This window comes from Pristis pectinata, chromosome 10 (genome assembly GCF_009764475.1).
Source record: "Pristis pectinata isolate sPriPec2 chromosome 10, sPriPec2.1.pri, whole genome shotgun sequence".
NCBI lineage: Eukaryota > Metazoa > Chordata > Chondrichthyes > Rhinopristiformes > Pristidae > Pristis > Pristis pectinata.
Window position 1 is genome coordinate 41165899 of NC_067414.1, and position 13450 is coordinate 41179348.

Here is a 13450-nt window from a genome sequence, read left to right on the forward strand (position 1 = left end):
ATTGGTATTGGTATTGGTTTATTATTGTCACTTGTACTAAGGTACAGTGAAAAGCTTGTCTTACAAACCGATCGTACAGGTCAATTCATTACACAGTGCAGTTACATTGAGTTAGTACAAAATGCATTGATGTAATACAGGTAAAAACAGTAACAGTACACAGTAAAGTGTCACAGCTACAGAGAAAGTGCAGTGCAATAAGGTGCAAGGTCACAACAAGGCAGATCGTGAGGTCATAGTCCATCTCATTGTATAAAGGAACCATTCAATAGTCTTATCACAGTGGGGTAGAAGCTGTCCTTAAGTCTGGTGGTATGTGCCCTCAGGCTCCTGTATCTTCTACCCGTTGGAAGAGGAGAGAAGAGAGAATGTCCCGGGTGGGTGGGGTCTTTGATTATGCTGGCTGCTTCACCAAAACAATGAGAGGTAAAGACAGAGTCCAAGGAGGGGAGGCTGGTGTCTGTGATGCGCTGGGCTGTGTCCACAACTCTCTGCAGTTTCTTATTGTCCTGGGCAGAGCAGTTGCTGTACCAAGCCATGATACATCCAGATAGGATGCTTTCTATGGTGCATCGGTAAAAGTTGGTGAGAGTCAAAGGGGACAAACCAAATTTCTTTAGCCTCCTGAGGAAGTAGAGGCACTGGTGAGCTTTCTTGGCCTTGGCTTCTACGTGATTTGACCAGGACAGGCTATTGGTGACGTTCACTCCCAGAAACTTGAAGCTCTCAACCCTCTCAACCTCAGCACCATTGATGTAGACAGGTGCATGTACACTGCCCCCTTTCCTGAAGTCAATGACCAGCTCTTTTGTTTTGTTGACGTTGAGGGAAAGGTTGTTGTCATGACACCATTCCACTAAGCTCTCTATCTCTTTCCTGTACTCCGACTCATCACTGTTTGAGATACGGCCTACAATGGTGGCATCATCTGCAAACTTGTAGATGGAGTTAGAGCAGAATCTGGCCACACAGTCATGAGTGTACAGGGAGTAAAGGAGAGGGCTGAGGACGCAGCCTTGTGGGGCACCAGTGTTGAGAATAATCGTGCCGGAGGTATTGCTGCCTATCCTTACTGATTGCGGTCTGTTTGTTAGAAAGTCAAGGATCCAGTTACAGAGGGAGATGTTGAGTCCTAGGTCTCGGAGTTTGGTGACTGTAAGCAAAGGCCACAGCCCTCAAATGTAGAAGTAGACCTCACTGGATGTAAAGGTTACGTCTGTGTTATTTAAAGAGTGTGCCCCTTCTGAAGTCCGTTGTACAGTCCAGCCATGAAGATTTCACCAAGATAAGCTGGTTTTCCTTTGAATAAGCTTCTGCATGCTTCTTTTTTTTCTTAGTATTCTAAGTGGTCCTGGACAGCACCATCCTTGTCCTGAGTACCTGTGTTCATACACTGTGTTCCAACCCCAGCTACTTGAGGAGAGTAGTAGCCACAGTAGATCAACCTTGGCAGGAAATAGTGGCAGCAAAGTTATACTTCATGAGCAACTTTGAGCCTTCTCTGCAGATTGTGTACACAAGGCCTGGGATTACATTGAAAGATGCTTGGCCCTTTGTAGATTGTGTAGGTTGTAGTATCACTCCTTTGAAGTCAAGCACCAAACTGATGCGGGTCCCCTGGGCAGCACTGCTTCACCATGTGCTTTCTTATGGAATTTCCAGGGAGGAATCTTTGAATTTGTAATCCAATTAATTGACTCATTTAACTTTTCTTAAAAGGTCAGATACCATTTATGCTGATTGTAATGGCAGGGATATCATCAAAAGTTACCAGTTTATTGATTTTTTTCCTGTCAAAAGTGCCTCTAATTGCTCGCTCTATAGTCCGTACTCTAATTATAAAGGAATAAAAGTTGTTCAATGCTTTAAAGAATTGTTTAGAACTTCAATGAAGGAATTTTACAGTCTTAATATTAATCTTGAAAGTTATAGCATGAAATTATAGCAGCAATTTGAAGTTGATTCATGTTATTAGAAAACAATATTAACCAAAGCAGAATTCCCTTAACAAAAAAAAGATTTTTATTTTATTCCTTGAATTTTCTTACAGTTATTGAAAGAACTGAAGAACGTGAACATAACTAAAGAAGGCAATAGAATCCAATTTGATTCTTCTGGAGATTTTGTCTCTGGATATGATATCCTCATGTGGAAATCAATCAATGGCAAGATGGCATTTGATCACACAATTGCAGAATATGATATACGGAGCAATAAATTTAAAATTAAGGATCCAAAGTTCAATGCTTTTCAGGTAATTTTCTATAGTTTCTAATTTTTACATTATAGATGTAAATCTACACCCCAATAACTACAGCTGATATCACCAAATATAAAACTAACCTGCTTATAGCTATTATAACAAATGCACGTGTTAACAGAGGGAATAGATGAATGGTTTGAATTTCCTAGTGCACCACTCTGAGCATCACCCATGCCATGATCACGGTCCCCTTGTTCTCTCTAAACCTTTCTATCTCTATAAACTGTCCAAGCAAATGCCTTGATCTTGCCACCTCCCCTGCCCATTACTTAAAAAACCAAAAAAATCTTTCTTATCTCTTTCTTTCCCTCCTCTCGCTTCTGTTTAGACAGTCCCTTGGGGTTGAGGATGAACCATAGAACCATAGAACAATACAGCACAATACAGGCCCTTTGGCCCACCATGTTGTGCCGACCTTCAAACCACTCCTAAGACTATCTAACCCCTTCCTCCCACATATTCCTCTAACTTAAATTCCTCCATATGCTTATCTAACAATCTCTTGAACTTGACCAAAGTATCAGCCTCCACCACCACCCCAGGCAGCGCATTCCATGCACCAGCCACTCTCTGGGTGAAAAACCTCCCTCTGACATCTCCTTTGAACTTCCCACCCATTACCTTAAAGCCATGTCCTCTTGTTTGGAGCATTGGTGCCCTGGGAAAGAGGCTCTGGCTCTCCACTCTATCTATTCCTTTTAATATCTTGTATACCTCTGTCATGTCTCCCCTCATCCTCCTTTTCTCCAATGAGTAAAGCCCTAGCTCCTTTAGTCTCTCCTCATAATCCATACTCTCTAATCCAGGCAGCATCCTGGTAAATCTCCTCTGCACCCTTTCCAATGCTTCCACATCCTTCCTAGAATGAGGCGAACAGAACTGGACACAGTACTCTAAGTGTGCCTTAACCAGAGTTTTGTAAAGCTGCATCATTACTTCGCAGCTCTTAAACTTGATCTCATGACTTATGAAAGCTAACATCCCATAAGCTTTCTTAACTACCCTATCTACCTGTGAGGCAACTTTCAGTGATCTGTGGATATGAACCCCCAGATCTCTCTGCTCCTCTACACTTCCCAGAATCCTGCCATTTACCTTGTACTCCGCCTTGGAGTTTGTCCTTCCAAAGTGTACTACCTCACACTTCTCCAGATTGAACTCCATCTGCCACTTGTCAGCCCAGCTCTGCATCCTATCAATATCCCTCTGCAATCTTCGACAGCCCTCCACACTATCCACAACACCACCGATCTTTGTTCATCTGCAAACTTGCTAACCCACCCTTCCACCCCCTCATCTAAGTCATTAATAAATATCACAAAAAGTAGAGGTCCCAGAACCGATCCCTGTGGGACACCACTAGAAACAGCCCTCCAATCTGAATACACTCCCTCTATACCACAACCCTCTGCTTTCTACAGGCAAGCCAATTCTGAATCCACATGGCCAAGCCTCCCTGGATCCCTTGGCCTCTGACCTTCTGAAGAAGCTCACCATGTGGAACCTTATCAAACGCCTTACTAAATCCATGTAGACCACATATACTGCACTACCCTCGTCAATCTGCTGGTCACCTCCTCAAAGAACCCTATCAGGCTTGTGAGGCAAGATCTTCCCTTCACAAAGCCATGCTGGCTGTCCACTAATCAGTCCATGATTCTCTAAATGTTCATAGATCCTATCTCTTAGAATCCTTTCTAACAGCTTACCCACCACAGACGTAAGGCTCACCGGGCTATAATTCCCTGGACTATCCCTACTACCTTTTTTGAATAAGGGGACAACATTCTCCACCCCCCAATCTTCCGGTACCATCCCCATGACCAACGAGGATTCAAAGATCCTAACCAACTGTTCAGCAATCTCCTCCCCACCTCACGAAGCAGTCTGGGGAATATTCCGTCAGGCCCCGAGGACTTATCTGTCCTAATATTTTCTAACAACTCCAACACGTCCTCTCTCTTGATATCTACATACTCTAGAACATTACCCTTACCAACACTGTCCTCAGCATCATCAAGACCCCTCTCCTTGGTGAATACTGAAGAGAAGTATTCATTTAGAACCTCACCCACTTCCACAGCTTCCAGGCACATCCTCCCACCTTTGTCTTTAATCGGACCTACTTTTGTACAAGATAAAAGCCTTGGGATTCTCCTTAACCCTACTCGCCAAAGCCTTTTCATGTCCCCTTCTCGCTCTCCTCAGCCCTTTCTTAAGTTCCTTCCTTGCTACTCTATATTCCTCACAAGCCTTGTCTGATCCTTGCTGCTTATACCTCATGTATACTCAAGATCACAAGACAAGGGAGCAGAAGCAGGCCATTCAGCCCATCGAGTCTGCTCCAAGGAAAGGGAAAAAAGAAATGAGAAATGGGGAATGGGGGAAAGAAAAAAAAAACCCAATTCTGAACCCCAGTTCTAATCCCAATTTCTGGCCTTATCCCCAAATCCCTTGATATCCTCACTATTTAGATACCTATCTATCTCCTCCTTGAACGCCCCCACTGATCTGGCCTCCACTGCTGTGCCTGGCAAGGAGTTCCACAAATTCACCACCCTCTGGCTGAAGAAATTTTTCCTCATCTCTGTTTTGAAACTGTACCCTCTAATTCTAAGATTGTGCCCTCTGGTCCTGGACTCACCCACCAAGGGAAACAACCTAGCCACATCTACTCTGTCCTTTCCTATCAATATTTTAAATGTCGCTATGAGGTCCCCTCTCATTCTTCTGTACTCCAGTGAGTACAGTCCAAGAGCCAACAAACGCTCTTCATACGTAAGCCCTTTCATTCCTGGAATCATCCTCGAAAATCTCCTCTGAACCCTCTCCAACGTCAGCACATCCTTCCTAAGATGTGGGGCCCAAAACTGCGCACAATATTCCAAATGAGGCCTCACTAGTGCCCCGTAGAGCCTCATCAACACTTCCTTACTTTTATACACTACACCTCTCGAAATGAATGCCTTCTGCCTTCTTCTTCCTAACTAGTTGTTCCACCTCTCTCGTCACCCATGGTTCCTTCCCCCTGCCATTCCTTCTCTGCCTTACTGGGACAAATTTATCCCTAACATTCTGCAAAAGATCCCTGAACATCGACCACATCTCCATAGTACATTTCCCTTCAAAAATGTCATCCCAATTTACACTCCCAAGTTCTCGCCTTATAGCCTCATAATTCGCCTTTCCCCAATTAAATAGCTTCCTGTCCTCTTTGCTCCTATCCCTGTCCATGACAATTCTAAAGGTTATGGAGCAACGGTCACTGTCCCCCAAATGCTCACCCACCAATAGATTTGACACCTGTCCCGGTTCATTACCTAAAACTAGATCTAATATGGCATTCCCTCTAGTCAGCCTGTCAACATACTGTGTCAGGAATCCGTCCTGGACACACTTAACAAACTCCACCCTGTCTAAACCTTTGGCACTAAGTAGGTGCCAATCAATATTTGGAAAGTTGAAGTTTCCCATTATAATAACCCTGTTATTTTCGCATCTTTCCAAAAACTGCCTCCCAATCTGCTCCTCAGTATCCCTACTGCTACCAGGGTGCCTATAGAATACCCCCAGGAAGGTAACTGCTCCTTTCTTGTTCCTAACTTCCACCCATATTGACTCTAGAGAGGATCCTTCTACATTATCTACCCTTTCCGCAGCTGTAACAGTGTCCCTGACCAGTATCGCCACCCCCTCCTCCTCTTCTGCCCCCCACCCCTTTTTAAAACACTGAAACCAGGAATATTCAATATCCATTCCTGCCCTGATGTCAGCCATGTCTCTGTAATAGCCACAATATCGTAGTCCCATGTACTTATCCAAGCTCTCAGTTCATCTCCCTTATTCCTGATGCTTCTTGCATTTAAGTAAGTGCACTTGGCCCATCCACCTTACTACTTTTATAGCCTGTACTCTGCTTCTCCTTCCTCAAAGCCTTTCTACCTGTCAGATCTGACGCTTCCCCATCCACTTCTTCCTCTAACCTACTCCTCCGGTTCCCTTCCCCCTCGCAATCTAGTTTAAACCCTCCTGAACCACCCTAGCAAACCTGGCTGCAAGGCTATTGGCCCCCCCTCCGGTTCGGGTGTAACCCGTCCTCTCTGTACAGGTACCACCTTCCCCAGAAGAGATCCCAATGATCCAAAAATCTAAAACCTTCCCTCCTGCACCAACTTCTCAGCCACGCATTTATTTGCCATCTCCTCCTATTCCTACCTTCACTATCTCGTGGCACTGGCAGCAATCCTGAGATTGCTACCCTTGAGGTCCTGTTCTTCAGCCTTCTGCCTAGCTCGCTAAACTCACTTTTCAGAACCTCATCCCTCTTCCTACCTATGTCGTTGGTACCAACATGAACCACGACTTCTGGCTGTTCTCCCTCCCGCTCTAGAATCCTGTGGACCCGATCAGTGACATTCCAGAGCCTGGCACCTGGGAGGCAACATACCATTCGGGATTCATGCTCACTTCCACAGAACCTCCTATCTGTTTTGCTGACTATCGAGTCCCCTATCACTACTGCCTTACTCTTCTCCTTCCTTCCCTTCTGAGCAGCAGGACCAGTCCCAGTGCCATAGTCCTGGCTACTGCTGCTAGGACCCAGCAGGTCATCTCCCTCAACAGCTTCCAAAGCGGAAAACCTGTTATTGAGGGGAACAGCCTTCAGGGTCCTCTGCTCTATCTGCCTGTTTGTTTTCTTTTTCCTTTTCTCTCCCCTGACAGTCACCCTTCTATCTACTTCCTGGACTCCAAAAGTACCTGCTCTAAGGGGGGGTGACTGTCTCCTGATGTACAGTATCTACATAACTCTCCCCGTCCCTGATGCCGCACAGTGTTTGAAGCTGTGCAGCATCAGGCACTTACTGCAGATGTGGCCATCGTGGAACGCAGCAAGGTCCACGATTTCCCACATCAAGCAGCTGAAGCACACCAGAATGCCCTCCATCTGAATTATTTCTTTTTTTTATTCTCCCTAGTTTTTCCTACTTAAAAATTTATAACAGATAACAGTTAGCAGGTAAAACCTTACCTTTACCTAGTTATCAGCTACTCAATCACCCGCCTTGCCCCTTTACGCCTAAGCCCCTTAAGCCAAAGCCCAACCACTCTGCTCCCTCTCACTCCGCTGCCCGCTCCAATGCTGCCCGCTGGATATGGCGGTTTGCTTTTTAAACTGCCCGCGCCTTACCTGCTGACAGCACGCGCCTGCGCAGTCCAGCCCCCACTATTCCCGATTAAAACTTATATAACAACTTTTAAAAAAGAACCTTAAAAAAACTAAACTTTATAATAAAAACCCTATTTAAAAAAACTTACCTGCTCCAAAGTCCTGACATCTGCTGAGGCGAAACCCACGAAACTTGCTGCCATTCCAGTTTTGTAGGTTCCTGATGCACAATTGACTTATCTTTCTCACATCAGATTTTGTTGTACACCCATCGCTCTTCTGAAAAAATTACCTGCTACTTCAGGATTATCCTAAAGAATAAAGATAATCTCTAGCAACTTTACTCTTCTACTAATTGTCTCCTTAAATCTATCTCCCTTGCACCTTCTGTAACAATTAACAAGGACCAAGAGATCATAGACTCTTTGCATCTATGATTCTATTTGGAATTTTTTTGAAAAAATAGCTACCAAACTTCAAAGTTAGTTCCCTGAGCTTCCTTAAATGGCAGTGGAAGTAGACCCTTTGAATATTTTTAAGGTAAAGGTAGATATATGCTTGTTATGCAAAGGATGAAAGGTTACCTTGGGTAGGAAGGAATGTCGAATTGAGGTTACAATCAGATCAGCCACAATCTTATTAATGGTGGAGAAAGCTCAACGGGCCAACTCCCTACCTCTGCTCTTATCTAGTTTGTATGCTCCTAAAATTTTAATGAATTATAAATAAGACATAATTTAGAAATCTACAATATACTACATCTACTATATATGTGTGTGTGTGTGTGTGTGTGTGTGTGTGTGTGTGTGTGTGTGTGTGTGTGTGTGTAAGACAATTTTATATAAAGCATAAAATATGTAAAACAGTAAAATAGTTTCACTTGGATATGGCAGTCAGTTTCTTTATAAATTGGGTGAAAATAACATTTGAAGATTTTTACCTTTTGAGTCTTTGTTTCCTCTGCTGGGGTTAAAGGTTCAAAATAAGGGATAAACCATTCAGGAGTGAGACGAAGAGATATTTCTTCACCTTACGGTGTTGAACCTTTGGAATTCTCTACCCAAGAGGGCCGTGGAAGCCCAGACACATTATATTGAAGACAGAGATTGATCAATTTTTAACTATTAAGAGAACCAAGGGATATGGGATTATTACAAGGTGGTGCTGTGGTAGAAGACCAGTTTTGATTTTATTGAATGCCAGAGCAGACATGAGGGCCCAAGTGGTCTACTCTTGCTTCTCTCTCTAATGTTCTTCCTAAAAGATCCCAGAAACTCAAGCGGCACTGATTGCAAATTGCACTTCAAATTTCACAATCACGTAAATTGCTCTGCTATTTAATAATATCACAGTTGACCTGATTGTAGCCTCAACTTGACATTCCATCATACTCTATATTCAAATACCCTTCTTCCAGAAAACTCAAGGGATTAGGCCAGCTTTATTTAGCCTGCAGCTTGATTGCTACAGTCTCAGAAGTAACTCCGATAAATTTGTCAAACACATTTTCCATTCATTAAATTGTGTTACTCCTGCCCTCTGAACAATAGAGTTCCAAACACTAAGGTGCCTAGCCCAAGCCTCAGAAGAAGGTAAAGCAATAAATGAAGCTATTTGGGTTATTTATTGATGATGTAAATAATGTTAAGAATATTACACTAATTTTTATTGAAAGGATGTGATAATCAATCTATGTATGATTTATTTTGTGAAAGTAAGTTCATAAATAACTGTTTATAGCATGCTTGCAATTCCTCAAAGGATATAAGTCACCATTTTTCATTCAGTGCTTAACATTTACTTATTTGTTTAAATTTTTCACTCACTCTACATAACTTAAACTATGCTGGCCAAATTGGTCTCTGTGTACTCCAAGCAGCTTTTACTGAAAACGTATAAAGTTATCTCTTTTTTGTTTTAAGATTATTATTAGCCAGTACGTATCACCCCTGGGCACATATCACCCTTGTTGATGGCATGATGAGAGATCACATTTTGTGATTATTGACTTTTCTGATATTTCTAAACAGCTGTTTTCATTTTTTTAAAAGAATGTGGTATCAAAATGCTCGAGCCCCTGCCAACTTGGGCAACTAAAACTGTCCTCTGAAGGCCAACACACATGCTGCTATGATTGCGTAAACTGCAGTTTAAATATGTTCTCCAATATAACTGGTAAGAAGTAAGCAGACCTATCTGTAAATTATTTGTCTATGTTGTCTATTTGTGAAGCCATACTCTTTAGCATAGAGTAATAGAAGTGTACGGCACAGAAATGAGCCCTTCGGCCCACCACATACATAAGACAAGATATCTATTTATTAGTCACATGTACATCGAAACACACAGTGAAATGCATCTTTTTGTGTTACTGAGAATGTGCTAGGGGCAGCCCGCAAGTGTCGCCACTCTTCCGGCACTAACATAGCATGTCCACAACTCCTAAGCTGTACATCTTTGGAATGTTGGAGGAAACTGGAGCACCCAGAGGAAACCCACACAGGCACACAGAGAGAACATACAAACTCCTTACAGACAGCGAAGAATTGAACCCGGGTCACTGGCGCTGTAATAGCGTTATGCTAACCGCTACCCTCTTTTGCCCACCTACACAAATCCTATTTGCCTGCATTGGGACTGTATCCCTCTACGTCTTGCCTATTTAAGTGTGTCTAAATCTCTCTTAAACCTAGTAATTATATCTGATTCCACCACCTCCTCTGGCAACATATTCCAGCTATCAACCACGCTCTGTGTAGAAAAAACCCTCAGATCACTTTAGAACTCTTACCTTTCACCTTAAACCATGTTTGTGAAGTACAAAAATCCACAGATAGGGACAAGATTTTTGAAGAACTGTTGTTCTAATAATGAATGTAGTGGAAGCAATGGATGAATAGTATATTCCTAATGATGTCCTGTACTTCTCCACCCAGAGCCATTGTGACATATTGTATTTCTAAGCAGAATGGTTAAAAAATAAAAATCATAACAACATTTGCAATGGAAACACTTTACTCCTGGGGATTTCATGCATTTCATTTTACTCTGACTTATTCTGATAAATTTTCTCCCATCCTTCTCATCCCATTGAAGCACAGTTGTTTGTGCCCATAATACCTCAACTAAGTGGGCAATGCCAATGACAGTGACTGTAGGTAGGATATTCAACTAAGGAAAGTATCACAGTCAACCACCTCCAAAAGCACACTCATTTGTTTCCCAGGAAGAATTGCAATTATGATCTGCCCTGTTTCCTTTTTGTAAAATGGGGGAACTGAAGCTTATAATTACATGTCAACCACTGTTGTAACTATCATCATCTTAGTCAGCAGGGACTGGAGATGGAGCCTGGAATTCTTTGTGCTTCTCCACAAGTATAATGAATTTTCTATTATATTAGCCCTTTGAATTGTCTATATCTTTCTAATAATTGCTACCTTTATCAAGAATGTGTGACTGAACTGTTTCTTAGGCAAGTTCATTCATCAGTAAATCCCTTGGGTGGGCTGCAACAAACTTTTTCCACTAAAGTGATACTTAAAAAAATAATTTAATATATTAATTTGTATCATTTTTTACCTTCATTTCAGATGCACAGCAATGTTTTCATTGCTCAGAAGATGAATGGGCTCCAACTGGAAGTGCCTCATGCAAAAAAAAATCCATTGTATTTCTTGAGTGGAGGAATGCATTTTCTATAGTACTGCTAATTTTTTCAGCCCTTGGAATAGTCTTAATATTTGTAATAATTGTTATCTTCATCAAGAACATTGACACACCAGCTGTTAAATCCAATGGTGGTCACCTATCCTTCATTATGCTCTTCTCTTTGATACTTAGTTTTGCAAGTGTCTACTTTTTTATTGGAAAACCAAGCAATGTCACCTGCAAAATTAGGCAGTGTTTATTTGGCATCAGCTTTACTCTTTCTGTTTCATGTGCTCTGACAAAATCACTTGCAATATTACTAGCATTTAACTTTAACCCGGCTTTTCAAAAGTCTTTGAAAAATTTCTACAATCCATGGCTCATCATAGGTTTCTGTACAGGACTTCAGGTTATCATTTGTACAATGTGGTTGATTTTAAATGGTCCAAGAGCTGACAGGGATGTTAGAAGACTCCCAAGAGAAATTTTGCTGGAATGTCATGAGGGTTCTTATGTAGCATTTGCTGTTATGCTTGGGTATATAGCATTCCTTGCACTGATTTGCTTTATATTTGCCTTTAAAGGTAGAAAGCTGCCGGAAAATTATAATGAGGCCAAGTTTATTACATTTAGTATGTTGATTTACTTCATTTCGTGGATTACCTTTGTACCTGTCTACGTAACCACTAAAGGTCAGTTTCTCCCAGCAGTGGAAGTGGTTACAATTTTATCTTCAACCTATGGGATATTATGCTGCCAGTTTTTCCCCAAATGTTACATCATTTTGTTTAAGAAAGAAAATAACACTACTAGTTCATTTTTGAAAAATCTGTATGACTACTCACTGAAAAGTGCAAAAATTATTTCAGACAGTAAAATTTCTCCAAACTCTTCATTTAGCTCTCTTCCTCCCTTGTCCCTCACAAATAACAGCTTACAAAACTCAGTTAAAATAAATTCCAATTCTTTCATAGAAAGCAACAAAATCAATTGGACTCCAAGGAAGAGATTTTTCAGTCTGTAAATGTTTAATTGATGAAATGGATTTCTACTCAAAATATTCACTTCATATTGAGGGTTAGTCATCTGGATTTGAGCATATATTGTGGTCATTTCACTTCTGACCACAGTAGCACTAACGCACTTTGTTACATTTGAGCCTTGGCTTTTAGGAACAATTGATTGTACCTTAAGTGGTAGAACCAAAATCCATATTTCATTAAGTTCTTTCATCCTGTTTCCGTGCACCTCAAATACAACATATTAGGTAAAGATGAGTAGCATTGCTGCAGCAATTCAAGAGATCCAACAGCACTCCCTCCAGATTACACAGGTTGGGTAAAAAGTAGGTGTTGGCCACTATCACCCACAACTGCAGACAGAGTATCATACTCCCATTACCTGATAATGGTGCTATTAGTTGCCTTAGGAGATTCTTGGAGCAGTATAAAGTGAATCAGCTGCTGATTCTCTATCTCTACTTGTCTGTCAAAGTGAACTAATTGCGTAAACAAATCTTACTGAGCAAACACTTTGAAAAAGCTCATCAGTGCAGCAACAATCTGTAGCACCAGATTATTCCACAACTTCTCTCTTGTTAATTATAGTTCAATGAGAGAAAATTTCCAGCCTAATATTCAAAATGTTCTGTTTATTAACAACAAAAACACATTGGCCATGGCAGGCAGGTATTAAAAACAGACATGCAATTTATTTCACCTGTTCGAATATCAATCAAAACTACTTTTAAGTTAATATATTGGGTGTTTTGTTTGTGTAATTATACAAGTAAACATTGACCGTTCTGTGTGCGAATTTTTTATACCCATACAAATATAAAAGACTTTACACTTCATAAGTTTCTGTCTGTTGTGTATTCTTGTACAATAGTTCTGTATAATTATTAATAATAGTTCTTCATAAAGGACAAACTAGAGCAAATATGTAATATTCTGGCTATTATAGCAACTCAGAAATTATATCCAAACATGGGTAGTTCAATTGGTTCATATCACACTTGTGAATCACATACTTTATTGATATTGATTTATTTTTATTTTTAATTCTTCAAGATTATAGCAAACATTTAAATACCTCAGGAAGTGACACTTAAACGTTTAATATTATAAATTATTTTGAATGTATTGCAAATTGTGGTTTAAATAAAACTCAACTCAAATTAGGGCCTTCCTTGTTTGTGGCATCCTTGCACAAGAACTATCTAATTAGAAGAATGTGTCAAATAATTTCCTGAATTGCCTTTAGAGAGACATTTACATCAATTTCCACAATGATTTTACTTTAAAAAACCATTTACTGCCATTATACCTTGTGGCATAATATTGTACTAACCAAGTTCTTCATTATCC

The 13450-nt window shown here is 41.0% G+C and overlaps 1 protein-coding gene across 2 annotated transcripts in view; it reads left to right on the forward strand.

The window, feature by feature from the left end:
- Positions 1–12939, forward strand: part of gprc6a (G protein-coupled receptor, class C, group 6, member A) — a 30246-nt gene extending 17307 nt beyond the window's left edge. The window contains exons 4-6 of one of the 2 annotated variants that reach the window (XM_052024794.1): positions 2051–2254; positions 9482–9605; positions 11024–12939. In XM_052024794.1, coding sequence (XP_051880754.1) covers positions 2051–2254; positions 9482–9605; positions 11024–12105 — 1410 coding nt within the window. In that variant the 3' untranslated portion in view covers positions 12106–12939. Of the gene's footprint in view, positions 1–2050; positions 2255–9481; positions 9613–11023 lie in introns of both variants that reach the window. The other variant, XM_052024795.1, reaches the window with a different exon arrangement.
- Positions 12940–13450: the final 511 nt, after the last annotated feature.